Source organism: Pseudophryne corroboree, chromosome 10, assembly GCF_028390025.1.
Source record: "Pseudophryne corroboree isolate aPseCor3 chromosome 10, aPseCor3.hap2, whole genome shotgun sequence".
Lineage (NCBI taxonomy): Eukaryota > Metazoa > Chordata > Amphibia > Anura > Myobatrachidae > Pseudophryne > Pseudophryne corroboree.
The window spans coordinates 261,283,505-261,304,904 of record NC_086453.1 but is presented as its reverse complement, the minus strand read 5'-3'; the positions used below and the strand labels follow the sequence as shown (position 1 = coordinate 261,304,904).

The 21,400-nt window shown below is 42.9% G+C and overlaps 1 protein-coding gene across 1 annotated transcript in view; it reads right to left on the bottom strand.

The window, feature by feature from the left end:
* The window catches only part of LOC134965497 (uncharacterized), an 83,301-nt gene that overhangs the window by 29,586 nt on the left and 32,315 nt on the right, over positions 1–21,400 (bottom strand). The window contains exons 7-8 of the mRNA XM_063941899.1: positions 11,322–11,396; positions 8,622–8,687 (exon numbers count right to left, since the gene is read on the bottom strand). Coding sequence (XP_063797969.1) covers positions 8,622–8,687; positions 11,322–11,396 — 141 coding nt within the window. The remainder of the gene's footprint in view (positions 1–8,621; positions 8,688–11,321; positions 11,397–21,400) is intronic.

Sequence of the window (21,400 nt, the reverse complement as noted above, 5' to 3'; positions counted from 1 at the left end):
TAAACTCTTCCATCAAGTTTGGTAGGGAAGTAACGGGATTCGTAAGAGAGGCTAACAGATCATCGGCAAAGAGGGCGAGGTTATACTCGGCACCTCCTAACTTGACCCCAGTGATATTAGAATTAAGTCTGATTGCCGTCGCTAAAGCCTCCATATAAAAAACAAATATTAAGGGTGAAAGTGGGCATCCCTGCCAGGTTCCATTATGAATATCGAAAGAGCCCGATAAGGAGGCATTAATCTTAATTCTAGCCGTTGGGGAAGTGTATAAAGCTAGGATACGTTGCAGGCACGAGGGACCCAGTCCCATGTGGCCCAGCAAACCAGCCATAAAACCCCAATCAACCCTATCAAAGGCCTTTTCGGTGTCAGTAGAGAGCAAGATAGCGGAGGAGTCTGAGGTCGAAAGATAGTGAATAAGAGCAATTATCTTGGTGGTGTTATCCCTAGCCTCTTGGCCAGGGACAAAGCTCACTTAGTCAGTATGTATGAGAGACGGCAAAAGGTGTTTTAATCTGTTCGCATGGAGTTTTGCAAAGAGCTTTATGTCAGTGTTGAGGAGAGAGATAGGCCGGTAGCTGGGGCACAGGGTGGGGTCCTTGCCGGGTTTGGGGATAACCGTTATGTGAGCTTCCAGAGACTGCTGAGAAAAAGGCACATTATCCGAAATAGAATTGCAGGCATCCAGAAACAAGGGGAGTAGCCTGTCCCTAAAGGCTTTATAGTAAGTAATTGTGAAGCCGTCAGGGCCTGGACTCTTCCCGGAGGGGGTTGATTTGAGTGCCTCCTCAAGTTCCATAGAGGAAAAGGGTTTCTCAAGTTCTTCGCTAGATGCGGCATCAAACTTGGGAAACCCGATTTTCGTAAGGTAGGAGTGAATGGCCTTCTTTTTCTCGTCAACATCAGCGAAGTCTACAGGGGAGGGCAGGTTGTACAATGAAGAGTAGTAAAAACAAAACGTTGCAGCTATCTCGGCAGTACTATGGAGGATGGAACCCTGTTCATTCTTTTCGGATGAAATATAGGAAAGTGCTCTCTGAGAGCACAAAGCCCTGGCCAGCATCTTACCAGGTTTGTTCCCCCAACGGTAATATCTGTTGCGACACTTCCTAAAGGAGAATTTAACTTTGTCCAGAAGTAATTTATTAAGTGACGACTGGGCCGAAACAAGATCAGCATATATATCAGATGAGATAGAAGTTTTGTGAAAGGATTCCAAAGATTGGATTGTCCGTAAAAGTTCATCGAACTGACCTTGTCTCTGTTTTTTAAGATAAGACCCTAGTTGAATACATTTACCATGTATCATGCACTTATGGGCTTCCCAAGTGGTAAGGCTCGACATCTCAGGGGACACGTTGGTTTCAATATACAGATCTAAAGCGTCGTCTAATTGGGATTTGCAGTAGGGGTCATAGAGGAGTGATTCTTTGAATCGCCAAGAGCGAAAGGTAGGAGAGAAGGTGCCCAGCGCCAGGTCTAGTCGGATTGGGGCATGGTCCAACCAAGTTGTCGGGCCAATTGATGCGTCATGCACTAATTGAAGGTAGCTATGGTCAATAAGCATATAATAAATTCTCGAATAGGAAGGTGAGGGACAGAGTAGTTTGTGAAATCACGATCGCTGGGATGGAGTATTCAATCGTCTCGACATACGAGTTGAAATGGAGGAGAAACCAGAGGAGACGTCAAGCTGAGGGTCAAGTGCCCAGTTAAAATCTCCCCCCACAATTAAAATGCCCTGTTTTAACGAGTCAATTTTATCAAATATTTTTTCCAGAAACGGCAATTGTCCCAGGTTAGGGGCATATATGTTGACAATGGTAAAAATAGTGTCAAATATGGTACAAATCAATACCAGGCACCTCCCTGTCTCCAGACGGTGAACTGCACTAACAGATAGGGGTAAGTGAGTAGCGAACATCCCCTTAGACTTTGAAAGTGGGTAGTTACTGTAATAGGTGGAGGAGAAAAATCTATTCTTAAGTGGAGGGGAGGGGGTAGAGTGATGGAAGTCTCTTGGACGAGAACTATATCAGCCTTGTCAGCTCGAAAGGAGCGGAGGACTTGGGACCATTTTTCTGGGATGTTGAGACCCCTCGCATTAAGCGAAACTAAACGAAGAGTAGGGGCCATCAAGACTACGTATTATTAAAAAGGAAAAAAAGACTTGGCGCTTTTTGGATTTTGGCAAGGCTAATTACAAACCAATTAATAGCAATGGTATAATTCAGAATATTTTATAAAGACACACGGTTCCTTCAGCTGCCGTAATATAGAGGCAATTCAACCCCTGATTAACAACACAGGACAAAACCAAAAGCAGCGCTTTCCAGGAATCGTGTATATTTTATTTATCTACACATAGAATTAAAAAACAATTAAAAACTAAAAGCACAATACTGGCCAGTATATATTACAATTCCATTTGTAGAAGAAATAATAATTGAACACTTATAAAGCCACACAGCTAATTTAAAACCTTTAATTTAGGCAGCTTCTCAGTAATCAAATTAGTCCTGCTCGATCAGTATATTAGTCCTTATGTTAGTAGCGCTCATAGCAGTGTTAAAGTTATTGCATGAAATGAAATCAGTGCTTCAGCAGCACTGCTTACGTCGGCGACTGTCTCTGAGGAAGCCGCCGACGTAAGCAGTGCTGCTGAAGGCGGAGAAAAGCGTAAGACGTCATTGTAAGTCCAGTACTGGCCAAGACTGCGCGGCACACCACATTGCTATCAGCAGCTTTAAAGTTGGACACTCCAGATATAGCACCGCAAAAGGTTTAAATGCACCAGGAGCCGGGGGAAGCCTGTGGATGTCTATGCAAGATTTTGGCTAATCAGGTGATATCCAAGAAAGCTGTTTATGCTACGCTGTGCTACATTGTTACTAACTCTGTGAAGCAAGTGCATTTAAAGTATCTAACCAAGCAAAATCAATACAGCTGGATTTTCTATGCCAGCGCACTAATTTCATTGCATGCAATAACTTTAACACTGCTATGAGCGCTACTAACATAAGGACTAATATACTGATTGAGCAGGACTAATTTGATTACTGAGAAGCTGCCTAAATTGAAGGTTTTAAATTAGCTGTGTGGCTTTATAAGTGTTCAATTATTCTTTCTTCTACAAATGGAATTGTAATATATACTGGCCAGTATTGTGCTTTTAGTTTTTAATTGTTTTTTAATTCTATGTGTAGATAAATAAAATATACACGATTCCTGAAAAGCGCTGTTTTTGTCCAACGTATTAGTAAGTTCAAGCAGAGAGAGGCAGCGGATCAGGGGGACAGGGAGGAGAAGAGGAGTAAGAGGTCGAGAGAGAGAGAGAGAGAAGAGAAGAAGACAGCAAGAGAAAGAAAGCAAACACAGAAAATCAAAACCAAGAAAGTAACAGTTAAGCCTCGGAAGTAAGGCGAAGAAAAAAACGCCTCCGGACCAAACAGGGGTCACGAAGGATCCCATGTCTCGGAGATCAAGAAAAAAAGTGGGCAGTAGGGGGCGCACTAGGGGGTACATGAGCCCCGACCCCAACATAGAAATCGTGGTTATGCAGTTAACATAGAAAATAAAAAAAATAAAGATAAACATATGCAATTTATGAATAACGACAATGAACATTCAAAAAACAATCGTTGTTCCAGCAAACCATTAAGAAAAGAAAGAAATAAAGGGAAAAAAATCCTAGTAAGTGATCGGGTGCATGATAGGATCTACCCAATCCACTAGGCAAAATTACTTTTTATAGACCAGAAATAACATCGTGCAGAAAACCATGAGAAATAAAGTTGCCGTCTAGCGGCTAACCTATGCAGACTCTACAGTAATTAGAAGAGAAACATATAGAAAATAAGCATTGTTAGGGACACCTAAAAACAGGTACATAGGTAGGGGCAATTCGTAGAAGACTAAAGATGGCACCCTAGCCGATGTGTGCAATGTAAAAGTACATACGGTGGAGTCTCGGAAAGGGCGCTTAAGCCCATGTAGGAGAGCAAGGGAAAAGTGGAGGCAAGTCAAAGTCTATCAAGTGTGGTCACGGGCCCGCGTGGATTCCTCTGTGTTGGGCTTCTTCTTAGAGCGCGGGACTTGTTGCCATTTTGATTTGTTAGCAGCAGAGGCAGGAGGGGCCAGGTCAGACAAGTGGAACGCTTGCCAGTCAGGAAGGGCTTCCAGTCCCTGCGTTGAGCAAAAGGCGGGGAGGTCAGCAGGGGACTGGAGAGATAGGAACGTGTCAGCATGAGTGACTTGAACAGAGAACGGAAAGCCCCATCTATACTTCAAATTTGCCTTGCGTAATGCTTCCGTTAGAGGTTTCACCAGCCTCCTCTGTTGGAGAATTCTCCACGAAAGGTCTTGAAATATCTGTATTCGGGCTCCATTGAACTCGACTCCCTCCAATTCCCTAACCTTGCGTAGGATCACCTCCCTTTGTGATAAGTAGTGAAGTCTACAGATGACGTCTCTTGGAAAGTCAGAGGTAGATCCTTTTGGCCGAAGCGATCTGTGAGCACGGTCGAAAGTGATAGGGTCATTAGGATCAAGACTCAAAAGTTCTCCAAATATTTTGTTGAGTGCATCAATGAGGCCCGTCTGGGGGATCGATTCAGGGAGGCCGTGGACCCTGATGTTATTACGATTTCCTCTGTTGTCTAAATCTTCCAGTTTATTTTGGATGACCTCCATATCTGAAGCCTGCTGAGAGATGACTCCATGGAGATGTGCTATTTGGACATCTACGGACTCCTTCTCCTCTTCCAATAACACCACTCTAGACCCCAGGTGCTTAATATCTGATTGCACGAGGCGATCTGGGTCTGAATCGAGTCCTGCAAGCGAGACTCAAGCGCCTGCATATCTTGTTTGGTGGGTAGGGAATGAACATGCGTTAAAATTTCACCAATTTCACTGCGTAGCTGAGACATTTGGGCTTGGAACTCAATAGGAGGAGAGTGGGCCATTCTGGACGAGGGAGGAGAGTCAATCTCCTGAATGGAGGGAGGGGAAGAATCCGGATGTTGCAGAACAGGGAGAAATGAGCGGAGGGTAACTCTGGAGGAAACAACTCGTTTAGGCCGTGAAGTCTTCCCTTGCGAGCTCCTTCTACCTCTTCCCATTAGAACAGCGTAGAGTGTAGGTTCATGTCATTATTCACCACCAAAACTCATAGGAGGGATCGGGGAACATAGCCCCCCCATCAGTGGCAAGGCGTAGCAATCATGTGGACCTCACATAAGAAATTGGGTGGTAGAGGGACCTGTCGTGGGGTGACTCCCCACTTCAATATGCAGCTGAAATCACATCAGATCGATGTGGCTGCAGGGCCCGGGGGCTCCTGAGAAATATTACAGTATAACGGCCAAGCTGCTAAACAAGGGAGCAACCGTTGTAGGAGGAGGATGCGGGAGTTCCAGCTAGTGTAGGATGTGCTGGTCAAAAATAACTCACAGATATGGTGTAGTTGGCACACATATAGGCAAAACGGTAGTATATACAAACAGTAGGGGCCAGACAGGTGTATTGGATAGTTAAAAAAAAAAATTCAGGTAGCACCAGTGGGGTGGAAGCAGACTGTTGTTCCCTGTCTGCAGAGTAAGGACAGACCTGTGGTAGTGCAGGGTCGTCCGGGCCAGGCAGGCAGGCAGCCGAACCTCTGACCTCCTTGCGGGAGATTGAAGCAGAGGGGACCGTTTGATAGAGTATGTGTCCAAGCTTTATAGGGTGTGTAGAAGTGTATGGAGGGGCCAGATGTACCTGAGATGGCCTTCCGCTCCGAGCTGTTGCTGGTGGACTCCCAGGAGGGCTGCAGGCGCTGCACTCCGCCAGGCTTAGCCAGTGGCCTGCGGGTTCACCCGGACGGAGCAGCGGTACGAAGGCAGAAGGCTATGTAGGAAGGGGCAGGTGAAGAATCGGGGCGTCCGAGTCCTGTGCATGGCAGGAGTTTACGACTGGCCAATAGAGTTGTTCTCCGGCTGGAGTGTGCAGTCAGGCCGCAGCTCCCCAGTCTGCCAAAGATGGCCGCCGGCTCCTGCAGCACCAGCAAGGCACCGTCACAGCAGGGCCGATCGGCGCCCCCCGGCGCGCTGCATGGTGGTCCGCGGGTACGGGGAAGGTACACGGACGGGGCCGCACAGTCCGGGGAGTGTGGGCGCCAGGTAGGAAGGCTCACGCTGACTCTCAAGATGCCCCCGGTGTCGCGGGGAGGGGGCAACAAATCGAGGTCCCGACTTGGAAGGGTGGGGAGGCCACAACCCGCAGGGACAAGGAGACGTGTCCCCCGGCTCTGTGACTCCGTCCACCTCAATGCAGGGTGTTGGATGCAGCGTTCAGGGGCTCATAAAGTCAAAACCAACGGGGGATAAATTAAATAATATACGAGACCAGCAGGAGCTCCCCAGCAGCACGTCCAGTCAGGTCACCAGCCAGGCCATGCCCCCCTGATAACGGCTTTTGATATAAAGCTGGAAGCAGGCTTTTAGTTCCAGGAGCCACTTTGTTAGTGGTTATTGTGACTGCCACTGGCAGCACCCCAGCAACCTTATTGTGGACATCAACTGGGAATGTTAAGCTCTGTATAAAGTCATTTAATACAGTACTGTATATTTTGTAATCTCCATCTATTCCACCTGATTACATTTATCAAGAAACTGATGTCACTTCTAACTGCTAACTGCTAAATAACCTTGTAACAGTCTAACAGCTAGGTTATTACTAACTGCCCACTGTGATCACAGGATTTATATGCTACTACACTGTTGCCTTTATTGCTTCCTTTTTCCTAAGTCAGACTGGACTGAACTTTATACACTTCTATCCAACTGTGAAAGCACTCCTTTACTTATGTGGGTTCAGTATGCATTACTGGTGGTCGGGATCCCGGCGGTCAGGAGACCACCGGCAGAATCCCGACAGCCGGAATGCTGGCAGTGAGCACAATGAGTCCCCTCGTGGGCTCACAGCGCTCGTGACGCTTCAGGCCAAGTGGCGAGCGCTGTTCCCCAAACTATTATATTCTCCCTTGGGTGGTGGCGTGGACCACCACCCGAGTGGGAATACAGGGCTGTGGTCGGGATTCTGACCACTGGCATTTCCCCTGCTGTCGGGATTCCGGCATCTGTATCCTGGTGGGATCCCAACAGCCGGCAAATTGACTGCATCCCACTTATGTATATATCAATTTCATTTATCCCAATAAATCATTTATCCCAATAAATGTGTATTTACTATACCACGTAGTCTGAATTAAGTATACAGCATTGCAGAAATTTGTGTTAATTTGGATTCCTGTGAGATTGGCAATAATCTCTTCTTTGCTGCAGATGTATACTAATACTAATACCCCTCCTGTTTATGAAGCTCTGGGTTTTCCTTTTTGGTGTTTGGTTGCAGCATAACACGTAACACTTCTGGCTGGCAATACATTTGACTTCTACACTAATCACTTTATACTTGCAAACCATGAGATAATACTGACATATGTGCCCTGGACAGCAAGGGATTCTTTTTATGGATATATGATATTTGTTTCTATTTTTGGAGTCACTTTTTGTATATTTACAGTACAGTTGTTTCTTTCACAACTTGGAGGTATTCTAGTTAATTATCTATATAAAGGCAGGGACGTGGATATAAGTTGGTAGTACTGCCAGATAAATACAATTCACATAAAGGTGGACCCTACAAATATCACACACACCCTTAGCCAGTAATTAATAACAGACAGCATTGTGAAGTATACACCTTCATCCACAGACCCAATAATCAAACCAAACACCTTGCAGCAAAGGGCAGTTAAATACCCAATTACCTGCAGTTAACATGGGGATAGGGATCCATTTCCCTTTTCTCTACAATTAGCATAAGCATACCCCAGAAGGTGAGAGTGATTTTTATCACCCTATTTAAGTGTATGGAGTTAGTACTCAACGTGCTGAGAATGCACAAAAATGGTGACAGAAGTATCCAAATTGAACCCTCCTTGCAACCGGGGATAGGTTACCATAGGAAGGAGCGGGGCTTCAAGAACGGATGCCATTTGAAGTTGGCGCCCATTCCTGCGATCAATTTCCAAAAATTCTGTAGTTTGATGAATTGAGGAAAGATGAGGTCCTCATAGCTTTGTATGGGATGACCAGTAAGCAGGAGATTTCAGCATTATCCATTTAATGAATGTGGACAGCACATACATTTTACAAAAGTAGGAGAAAATTATTATTTTCACCTATGTTTAAGGAACACTCATTAGGCCCTTAGTCACTTCCTCTGCAGTTGCAGTAAGAATTGAAAGCATTAAGGAACAAAGTTTTACATGGAAGTGGTGGAAGTAAACCTTATACAGTACAAAGGGGAGGCCTCTATGTATTACTGAGGAAGGGTGTGGTAGCCATCTACTGTATGTGACGTAAACATGTCTCCTTCATGGCATGACTATAATACCTCCAGGGGGCGCACGCACTTCTACTCCAGCTGGGATTTTTACCATTGTTGAACTTTCTTCCTGTGGTTGTATGTACATGTGAGCAAATGTCATTTTATTACGGTCCCTGCACAGTACAATGTGGCCCTAGACAACAAAAAAGGTTGCATATATATTATCTCATATGCTGTGTACTTACCGCAGAACTGAGCACTGAATTGAAAATACCAATAAGATCCAAACCTTGTTCATTATATAACTTATTCTGAAACAAAAAAAACACATAAAGCGCAATTTACCAATGTTTAATTTTCTTCTTTTTGTTAAATATAAAAATACTATGGTTCCATTAAGCTGATGTTTATTTATTAGTTTATAGTATTCTCAGAAGTCAAACCACAGGGATGTAACTAGGTGTGTGTGGAGTGTGGCACCGCACATAGTGCTGCAGGGTAGGGGGCACTGTTGGTGGCACCTGTCAATTGTCTGTTTTAATTACTTTCACTTGCAGCTTTTCCCCTTTTTGGAGCCCAGCAACTCCTCTAAGGTACTGTAGCTTCATATAGCTAGAAATCTCAGTTTTTATGCAGGATCAAATAGATCAATGAGTTGGGTGTTTGACTGGAATGCAACAAGATATGGGGTTTAAATCCTGGATATGACAGTATATTGAAATGTGTTACAGTATGTAATATAGGATATTGTAACTGAATAACAGTGAGCCCAAAATGTGTGAAAGGGAATCACAGCATGGACTTTCTCTGGGATTAGTTTTGTCAATATTGTCATGCCCTTTTCCCACGAGGCATGCACCTTATGTACCTATTAGGGGGAGGGGGGGGAGGTGCTCCAATTCTCTTTCTGGCACAGGGCACCAAAAAGTCTAGTTACGGCTCTGTCAAATAATATCATCATATTAACATCAGAAACGTAAAAAAAGAACAAATGGTACCGACAACAGATAAGCTCTACATTTTCATTTAAACATAAAACACTTTGTCCATTTTGTATTTATGGTAAAGAACTTGTGTGTAAGAATATAACTGTTTTATAGACACATAACTAAATGTGCTGAATAATACAAAATAAGAGAAGTGTTACTGTGCACTGTGTTAGAAAAACAAAACTTGGCGTACTGTGTGGTTATAGCAGCTGATCAGGGCTGGAGTAAGGAGAAAATGGGCCTGGGGTTGAAATGTTCAAGGGTCTATACTGAGAAGGAGAGGAGCTTTGACCAGTGCTGTGTGGGAGTGACAGTGACATGTGGGCATGTACACCCCGACACTATCAGCCCCAATGTATCCCTAAATACATACAAATAGAACATTTGTATAATACTGTATTGTGTGTGTGTGTGTGTGTGTGTGTGTGTGTGTGTGTGTGTGTGTGTGTGTGTGTGTGTGTGTGTGTGTGTGTGTGTGTGTGTGTGTGGTGTGGGGGGGGACTAAAAATATTTTTGTGTAGTGACCTGGAGCTGGTCTTGTAGCTAATATAGTGACAAAAGAGGAGTAAAGTGTAAAACAGAGCACAGAAGTACAGTAGCATTATTTTGCACTTATGGAGAATTGTACACATAATTACATGCATTCTGCTCTACACTTACAGCAAATGCATCTCATTTATGTCAAGTCTTCATCATCAGCATACACCTTCTAATGTGTGCTGCACCATAAAAGGATGCAGTTTACCCTGTGTCATCCCTCGCCTTCTAAGCCTGTGATGTCATGATGTCACGTGTGTGGGTGGGGCCATCGGCTCTGGGAGGTAGAGCTCTGGATGGAGCATCTTATGGATACTCCGGGAAGCTCAATAGGCTGCAAAGTGGTTTCCCTGAGCGTCCCCTAGCAGATCTACAGTAACATTACTGGATGCAGGGTGTCAGTCCAAGCATCATGAATGGCAAATGCCGGTGCAATGGGGCAATGATAGTGCCACCACCTGGGCCCTCCACCTTGTGTAACAGCACCGCTCACACTCTCCTAGTTTCGGCCCTGCATGTGTATATGCATGTATCTGATTTTACTGTAATTGGCTTGTATTAGACCAGCCCTTCCCTCCCCTGTCCTAGATCTCCAGTTATAGAGAGTATTACTATATGCATCTGTAATCATGAATATACGTGTATTTTCTTTATGAGCATACACAGAGATATCACCCATAATAAGCAACACAAACTTGTGTAGTATGGGCTTTGTATCAGCTCCTTAGGGGCAGATTTATCAAACCTTCTAAAGAAGGAACTTGGAGCTGTTGCCTCTTTAGAAGCTTTGATAAAAATTTCCATTAGTCTTTAACCACTTGCGGTTGCATCTGATGTGACAAGTCAGAAACACTCAGTGGGCGGCTGCTGGAAGGTAAGCTCAATGGGACCTCCCGGCCCCAGTACATACTTGTTCCCTCCCCCAACAGCCAATCACTGATCACTTTCCACCCACTGGCTGCAGAAAGGATCAGACACTGGAGCCATGTAAATAAAGCAGCCCCCAGCCTCCCAGTGTACACCCAGCGGATGCAGAGAGGGGCAGCTGATGGGGAAATATAAAGCTGTGATGCCGCGATGGTCTGTTGTGTCAGTCATCGAAGTTTAAAAAAATAATAATAATATTTGATATGAAAAATTTGTTTAATAAAGTAGTGCTGGATAGGTTTTAAGCAGATGATCTTAACCTAATTCAATCATTTGAAAAATAGCAATTTCTGAGTGTTTTTTTGGGAAAAAATAACAGCCAGTTAAGTGGTTAAAAAAAATTACATTACTGCAGAAGGTTGTTCCTTTTTCCCCTTCAAAAAAGTTTTTGTTATTTTTATGTGACACTGAAAAATTATTATTTTTATTTTGCAGACCTTTTATTTCAATAATGCCAGAACACAAATAAACACAGCAATAGAATGAAATTACCATTAAGCAGCAAGTAGCGTCAGAGAATACTTTAATAGGTATCACAAGTTGTGCAGTTCCAGCATAGTCATTGTTCTGAAACAAATAAATATATATAAGTATGATTAATACACATGAATAATATAATATGACCATTTAAATGACACTTGAGGATAGATGCAGATGTGACTAGTGTATTGTATAATCATGCAATACTAGATATACAGAGGATATCTACTGACAGATAGCACTATTATGCCAACATTGTAAGTACATTAATATGTAAAGGAAATGGTGTTATGGTTCATAGAAACTAATAATTTCCCTTGCACCAAGAAGGTTCAATTATTTAAGACAGTTAAGTAAAATCATTGAAAACGTAATGCTTTTAAAATTCAAAGTTCAAGCTATAGCAGTACTGGCTAACCTGCGGCTCTCCAGCTGTTGAGAAACTACAAATCCCAACATGTCCTTCCACATTGTTACTTTTAGGTAATGCTAAAACTGTGGCAGGGCATGCTGGGATGTGTAGTTTCACAACAGCTTAAGCGCCACAGGTTGCCCAATCCTGATCTACTGTATAGAGCCGGATGTAGTGAAGTCCCAGTTGACCAGAAGTGCGGGTTCCCAGCCGGACTCGGACATTTTTTAAAGTGGCAATCCATAACAAGGCATGGTTTTGCCTTGTACATGATTGCCACTTTAAAAATGCCCCCACCTCCTGCCAACTCAGACTTCACTACATGCGGCCCATAATCTTAACTAATTGGATAGGCATACGGTAGGATGTTTTTATTGGTCTTGACAATAATACACCCATGCTGAATTCAATAACAATGTTAAATTAGCGTGTTATATTCACTTGTATTACATGTCATGTGCTTATATTGGGAAGATATAATTTTACAGAAGGGGTATGATAACATGAACTGTGTTATCACGCCTCTACCGCTCACTTTAATAAAACATACTGTAATAACCCCTCCAATTTGTGGTTTGAATCACATTTTCCTTTCAGGCATTACCTTCTCCCAAAAGCAAGGATGGAAAACTACACATAGATGACAAGTGATGTTAAATGGTTGGTGTTCAAATTTGTGAGCAGCACAGAGCCTGGAAATTCAATAACTTCTGTATCTGAGTCAAGTTACCCCTGAATCATGAAGGGGTTATAAGGCCATAACCACAATAGATATGTTTTAGTAAAGATGGCTGACTTAGCGTATCTTTGGAGGAGGGGTCTCATGTGCAGTCTTTGTGCATACACATATAGATACTGAAGATGGTGGGTTTGCATAACAAGGACACACAGGATTACGGTTTTGGTGTGTGGTATGCTTGACCAGCGGTCAGCATACCGACGCCGGGATCCCAGCAGTGGAATCCAAGTGGGAAGGTGAAGGGGGGGGGGGGGGCGAGTGCAGCAAGTCCCTTGTGGGCCTGCTGCGCTCACCATGCTGCGGGCTCAGTGGCGACTTCCGTGGATTCTACTCTCACTTTATGGGTATCGTGGACACCTACAAGTGGGAATAGTCCCTATTGGTAGACATGCCGACCATTGGGATTGTAAGGGAGCGGGATGTAGGGGGAGGTAATGGGACCGTCTGGTCTCCTGACCACTGGTCACATGACTACATCCCACAATTTTAGGAGCAGCTAATCTTCCAAAGGTCACCAGCCTCCCCAATAGGTAAGAACAAGTATATATAGCTAGCACTTACCAACAAAATAAAGATGTACTAAGACCTGGAGAGATAAATTGGACGGAGATAAAGTACCAACCAACCAGCTCTTGTCATTTTTCAAACACAGCCTGTAACATGGCAATTAGCAGCTGATTGGCTGGTACTTTATCTCTCTCCACTGTATCTCTCTCCAAGGCTTAGTACATCTCCCCCTTTGTTTCTAAAAAATAGATGCGGTCAGTGTTTATACTGAACAGAACAGAAGGTGTTCAATTAAAACGTGTGATATAACATAAAGTTTCAAATATAGTGCAAATAAAATACATTTACTGTATTTGCAAGATTATAAATAGCCGACACCAGTGGTTCCCAAACACGGTCCTCATGGTCCTCATGGTACCCCAATGGTCCAAGTTTTAAAGATATCCATGATTGAGTGCAGGTGAATTAAGTAGTACATCAATAATTCTTATTTAAGCATCTATGCTCAGCCATAGATATCCTTAAAACCAGGACTGTTGGGGTGCCTTGAGGACTGCGTTTGGGAACCACTGAAGTTGAGCAATTGTGAATCGAATGAATTGTCCAAATTATGGGTCTAATTCAGATTTAGAAGCAACAGAGAAAAAGCATGTAATTTTTATCTGGAACAAACCATGTGGCCATGCAAATGGAGTAAATGAATTTGTATTTTTTCTGTGCAGGGTAAATACTGGTTGCTTCTGCATGTAGCCAAAACATTGGACAGCTTTATTTTTACACTGCAATTTAGATTTCAGTTTGAATGCAACCCACCCAAATCTAAATCTCTCTGCACATTACATCTGCCCCACCTGCAGTGCAGCATGGTTTTGCCCAGTTGCTTGCTTTTTTGCTTTGCTTCCAAATCCTAATCAGGCCCTATATTAGCTACTGCAACACAATATCCTTCTGTTTTCAGCTAACTCAGTCTATGGGGCTAATTACTAGTTTGGAAGTAAAGCAAAAAAGCAAGTAACTTTGTGTCTGGAACAAACCATGTTGCCATGCAAGCGGAGCAAATACATTTATAGTTTTCCATGCAGGGTAAATACTTGCAGCTTTTGCATGCAGCCCACAAATATTAGACAGCTTTAGTTTTACACTGCAATTTAGATTTCACGGCCCGATCCATTAAGGATTGCAAATGCAAAATTGCATGCAGCACCTTTGCATTTACAATCCTTTGCAATGCAAATGCAGGAGGAGGTGCACACCAACTCCTACCTGCATTTGCGATGGTAATCTGCAATGGTAGGCTGGATAGGCTTCAGTTTACTAAGCTTTGCCATCTCCGACAGGACTGCAAGGCCAAGTCAACTGCGTCTCGCACACAGTCCTTAGACTCACCACTCCCAGAAAATGGGGGAGATAAACTTCAGTTTTCCCCAACGCCGGCTGCCCTCACCCCCATCCCTCCCCGCAAACGCATCTGTCTGTCAATCAGGCAGGGGCGTTCGCATATCTGCATCATAATCACAGCACCCATTTTGCACATGTGCAGATGGTCAGCCTGCACATGCGCAGAACTCAAACCGTGGGGATTTGCAAAAAGGATCGTGGATGCGATCCGTAATGAATCAGGCCCTCAGTTTGGAAACACAATACCCAAATATGAATCTCTGCTCATTTTTACATCTTCCCCCACCTGCAGTGTAACATGGTTTTGCTCAGGTGCACAGGTCTTGCTTTATTTTTTGCTTCAATTCCAAACCAGAGCCAGCTCCAGCAGTATGTTCAGCAGTCTGTAAATGCTGCTCCTAAGTTGTTACAAGGTAGATCTAATAATTTCAATGTCATAAATTGTAACACTGCGGTTTTGAAAGGTTTTTTGATATGATCCTTTGTAACCAGCACCCAATCTGTTATGTAACAGCTACCACAGTCTAGGGCGGGATGTACTAAAGGGAAAATGTGGTAAAACCCCAATTTTCAGGGTTTTTAATGCATTTTCATATGTACTAACCCCCGGCTGCTGGGTTTTCGCCACAGAGGGTATCGCCATCTTTTGATAAAGGCACGATTGCGTCCAAGAAAATAGGCATTGTATAGCAGGGGCAGAGCTACGATGACGTGATTCAACCCGAATTGCGTCATCAGGTCCCATCGGACTGCCCACATGTTCCAGCTGTGTGTGGCCGAGGGGAGGGGTGGGGGGGGGGGGTGCGGAGGGCCTGACAGGGAAAACAGGAGGCTTACCCACCTATCCGGGGGGCCAGGGGGTGACCCAATTTTTGGGTGCCTCCTGGACATTCCAGGAGGGTAGGCAAGTATGAGTAATACCTGCATAATAATAGAAATATACAGTAGTGTCCAGTGCCTTAACTACGTGTGGGCCAATGGTGCATTGCCCACAGTGCATCTGCGCTGTAGGCGCATCCGCCGACACACACACATCGTACAGGGCTGCGCTGCACAAGAGAAACCAACATGCAGCCGACAAGCTGCAGCGCCCGGCAACCTTGTCAGTGTGTAATATAGACTGGCCGCCGGGCACTGTAGCTTGTTGTCTCCATGCTGTGGTCTCCCTGGCGCTGTTGAAGGACAGCGTAGCTGCTTCCCCCGCTCCCCCCCCCAACACTGTTATCTCACGGCATCAGCATCTAGGAGCAGAGAAGTGACTTCCCCTGTGCTGTGGGCTCCCAGGAAGAGTGGTGGCTCCCCCGATGGCAGGCAAGTCTCTCCCTCCCTTTCTTTTTCTCTCTCTCTCTCTCTCTCTCTCTCTCACAATCTCTCCTTCTCTCCCTCTGCGTGTGTACAAAAAAAAAGGGGGCACTGCCTGTCTAATGTGTAAAAATGGGGGACTCTGCCTGTCTAATGTGGAAAGAAGGGGAACTGCCTGCCTAATACGTAAAAAGGGGGACTGCCTGTCTAATGTGTAAAAATGGGGATTCTGCCCGTCTAATGTGTAAAAACTGGGATTCTGCCTGTCTAATGTGTAAAAAGGGGTACTGCCTGTCTAATGTGTACAAATGGGGAATCTGCCTGTCTAATGTGTAAAAAGGGGGACTGCCTGTCTAATGTGTAAAAATTAGAAATTTTTCGGGATTTGGTTTTGGATTCGGTTCCGCGGCCGTGTTTTGGATTCGGGCGCGTTTTGGCAAAACCTCCCTGAAAATTTTTGGTCGGATTCGGGTGTGTTTTGGGTTCGGATGTGTTTTGGGTTCGGGTGTTTTTTTTTTTCAAAAACAGCTTAAATCATAGAATTTGGGGGTAATTTTGATCCTATAGTATTATTAACCTCAATAACCATAATTTCCACTCATTTCCAGTCTATTCTGAACACCTCACACCTCAAAATATTATTGTTAGTCCTAAAATTTGCACCAAGGTCGCTGGATGACTAAGCTAAGCGACCCAAGTGGTCGGCACAAACACCTGGCCCATCTATGAGTGGCACTGCAGTGTCAGACAGGATGGAACTTAAAAAAATAATCCTCAAACATCACATGATGCAAAGAAAAGAGAAAAAGAGGTGCACTGTGGTCGCTGGATGGCTAAACTAAGTGACACAAACACCTCAATATCACAGGAATTATTTGTTCTAATCAATGGTATAATAATAGAAATATATAGTAATACCCCCATAATAATAGAAGTATATAGTAGTGTCCACATTACAATAGAAATATATAGCAATACCCCCATAATAATAGAAATATATAGTAGTGTCCACATTATAATAGAAATATATAGTAATACCCCCATAATAATAGACATATATAGTAGTGTCCACATTACAATAGAAATATATAGCAATACCCCCATAATAATAGAAATATATAGTAGTGTCCACATTACAATAGAAATATATAGCAATACCCCCATAATAATAGAAATATATAGTAGTGTCCACATTACAATAGAAATATATAGCAATACCCCCATAATAATAGAAATATATAGTAGTGTCCACATTACAATAGAAATATATAGCAATACCCCCATAATAATAGAAGTATATAGTAGTTTCCACGTTACAATAGAAATATATAGCAATACCCTCATAATAATAGAAATATATAGTAATACCCCCATAATAATAGAAGTATATAGTAGTTTCCACATTACAATAGAAATATATAGTATGGCCCCCATAATAATAGAACTATATATAGTAGTGTCCACATTACAATAGAAATATATAGCAATACCCCCATAATAATAGAAATATATAGTAGTGTCCACATTACAATAGAAATATATAGCAATACCCTCATAATAATAGAAATATATAGTAATACCCCCATAATAATAGAACTATATAGTAGTGTCCACATTACAATAGAAATATATAGCAATACCCCCATAATAATAGAAGTATATAGTAGTGTCCACGTTATATTAGAAATCAATTTCCCCACACAGTGAAGCCAGAGACATGCCCAGCAGCCCAGCCTGTGAAGAACAAAGCCGCTCACTGCTGTTGCATCTGGTGCATCACACAAGCTGAGTGAAGGGAAACAAATGCACTGTGGCACACAGCAAGGGATGCTGCGGGAAAGTGCAGTCAGGCTCCTCTCTTCACGCCAGCCACAGCAGCCAGAGGAGGTAGCGTGATGTGACATCATGAGGTCACCGTCGCGCTCCCAATAAACCTGTCTAAGTGGGAGGTGCTGTCATGCTGCCAAGCACCATGGTCTTGTTGTTTGGTGGCGCATTATAATTGTGGTAATAATGGTCACAGGTACAAATTGTGTGGCCGGTGGTACTGCGTACCCACTGCCAAATTCTTAAGGGTATGCCGTACCCGCATACTGGCACTACTGCCTATGACCACCCCACTATGCAGCATAATCCTTCCCTCCCCACCAGTATAACTACCATGGTACAATAAGTATGGTATACTAAAGATATGTAGTTAAAATTGTAAGATGTGTATTTTAAATAAAATAAACAATTAAGACTATTTTTTAGGAAGTTTTACACAGAGATAAGTCTAGGAAACATATAAATTAACACATACAAATGATTAGAAACTTATGGCTGAGACAGATAACTATCTGTGGGGGAGATTTATCATAAATCACAATTACATTGCATTTATGAAGTGAAAAATTCGATTCAATTCACATTGCCATTTATATCTAAATCTCAGGAATGGACCAATATTCACAGGCCTGGACAGAGCATGTGAAATAGCACTCTCCAGGTGAATCCATTTCACTGAAGTTTCCCTCTGCTTATCGCAAATGTAGAGTCTAATCCTACTGAGCATGCACAGCTGTGACTGGAGACACACCGCTGGCCGCTGGACAGAGGGCTCCCACTCTATACGGAGAGAAGGTTACTGTGTGGCTCTCTCAGTGCCGGACTGGGGCATGAAAGGCCCACCGGGGGATGATGTTGTAGGAGCCCATGCTTAAAGGTGTGGCCAAGCTCCACTGGTGCGAGGAAAGCTACCACAGAGATTTGGCTAACCATAGCAGAGTACATGTTCTGTTACCCTTGGTAAATATATAATAAACCATATTATTGTGGAGTATAACGTAACATAAGTATAATAAATAATTCAAGTGCACTAGGATAGAGTCTGGAACCTGATCCCTAGAGGAGGAGGAGGGCCCACAGGCAGTGGGGCCCACCGGTGGTTTCCCCTGTTCCCCTGTGGGCCAGTCCGACACTGGGCTCTCCTGTTTGTTTAACATTCTGGTAACGCTGCTTACAAACCTGCACCCCTGTGCTTTTTTTATGTATCTTGTGAGGTGACATGTATAATTTACCACTCTCCCCTCTCTGCTGCTCAGTCTCCCCTCTTACCATAAACCTGTCATGCAGGGCTGAAAGGAGCTCCGTTTCTTACTGATAACAGGAGTCCTCAGGTGGCTGCTGCTGCTTAGCAAAACACAGAGGGAGGGGGGAGACGCCGGAGCTGGACTGCCATAACGTCATTCCCAACTGGCGAAATTAACACCAGGTATTTCCAACTTATTTTTTCACAATTTGAGGTTAGTAAATTCCATCAGACCTCATTTCCCATGATAATTATGGGAAATGCGATCTGCTTACTAAAGAAGTGTGATAAGAAGGGCTTAGAGGAGAATTTCGAGTATTCTCCTACAATTGCCCTTTAGTACAATCCTGTGATACTAAAATAATGTGAAAAGTTTTTCACATTTTTTTAGTCAAAATAATGTTAATAAATAGGCCCCTATATGTTTTATAAAGAATTAATCCTGCAGGAAACAAGTCAACACAACACAGGAAGGCATTGTGTAATATAGTTATATAGGCAGACCACAGGCTGCAATTCTCAGGAGCCTCTGCAGCTGCTCAAGAAGTGAGGAGGACGTCACATAAGCAGTCTTGAGTGGTGAGACAAGAGTCAGATGGAAACTACTGGCAGTTGGAAAGGGAGCACGAGATGAGGTGTAAGTGAAGAGAGAGATGGCAGATCATGGAGAGAGGAGTCAAAATGAGCTGCTGAGGGAAAGCACAGTGTAAGCAGAGGCAGAGAGAGAAGCCCATAAAGCATATGAACTTATATAAGTAAGGCGATAGCGCAGGCAGTGCAGTGACAACATGCCAGAGTTAATTCAAAGATGGACAAGCAGTGGAAACTCTGTGTGTGGGTGTGTCTGTGTGTCACGTGTGCATGTATGTATGCACAGCCATAACTAGACTTTTTGGTGGCCTGTGCCAGGAAGAGAAGCGCCCCCAATTTTTTCAATAGAGACATAATGCACATGCCTCATGGGAAGAGGCATGACAAAATTGATCCCAGAGAATGCCCATGCTACTATGGCCCTTCCCGCATTATTTATATATATATATATATATGGTATAGAAATGCCCGGCACTCTCGATATGATATGGCAAGTCCGGGTGCCCTCCGCAACAAACAATAATTCAAATAAGGAAAAAGGAAGCAGCGGCACTCCGTCGGTATAAATAATCAAACGTGTATTCAAATCAAAATCATAACAACGGTCACATAGAGAACCAACATTTCAGGGTCCTGTGACCCCTTTGTCAAGGCATCTTGACAAAGGGGTCTCAGGACCCCGAAACGTTGGTTCTCTATGTGACCATTGTTATGATTTTGATTTGAATACACGTATGATTATTTATACCGACGGAGTGCCGCTGCTTCCTTTTTCCTTATTTATTTATTTATTCATTTATATATATATATATATATATATACACATATATATATACATATATATATATATAAATAGTCAGGTAAGATATATAGGTAAGATGTATTTCTCTCTAGGGAGAAACACAAAAGTGTCAGTGGGACAATGCACAGGTAACTAGAATTAGCAGCAAAATTAAGATAAAACCAACCAATAAAATGAATTCGTGGTCCTTTTATTTGAAAAGACCAAAATGATGTATCAAGTTGGAGGTGCGCCACTAAGCTGGAGTATTAGTAATTTTTTCTAAAGGTTATCAGTGTAGACCACTAGTGGGTACTGCACTGAAAAAGAGCTTAGTGTGTGGCGCACTCTTTTGAAATGATTATGAATCAATAAAATTTAACTTTTATTACATAATTATAAAATAAATCTCTATAGCCAGGCAAATAAATATGCTTGATAGCCTGAGAGTAAACACCTGTGTAATTATTGCCCAAAATTATTATTCAGGGATAGTAATTAATTTTTCCACTGTGATTAGGGCCAATTAAGACTAAATGTCAAGCTTAGTGAAATATTACTGTAAATATCTCGTACTGTAACGGTTACCAATATCACCTGTTACCAAGACTTGATTAGTCTGTAATCACAGACATAGCTTAGAAATTGACCGCTATTAAAGGATGTGGTTACATTTAGAATAAAGAGATGTTAGGCGCCTTAATACTGTAATGATCAATATAGTTCAAAATTGTGAGTTTCAGAATTACCTCAGAGGTTGTCCATGTAGAGATCTTCCTGGTAATTTCTCATCTTTATATTGCAGGGGGAGACAGTGGCAATGTGTATTGTAACATGTATACACTTCGTCTGCCAGTCTATTATTCAGACTGCAGTGGCTGTGCATATGTAATTTAATAAGTTTCTTTGTATCCACAGTGACAAGATACAATAATGGCAAAAAAAGGCCATTCATGCAAGAGAACAGATAATATTCATACTGTCTCTAAACCTATAGTAGAAATTAGCAAATCATATGCAAAAATCACAACGATTGAGATGAGAAATACGCAGCACCTATTTGAAAAGCACGCTGACAAATAGGTGTGGTATGTGTTAAATATTCACATATAATAGTGGTATAATTTCTGATTCATTAGAAAAAATGAAAAAACTGAATCAATAGGACGCATGCTACAGATAAGATCATATATGGATGGTACTAACGCCGTGAGGAAAATTCCACCTAGCAGGGTGCATGCGCTAATAATAACCATACAATTGAAGCAGTAATGTGCTGAAAAATATGATG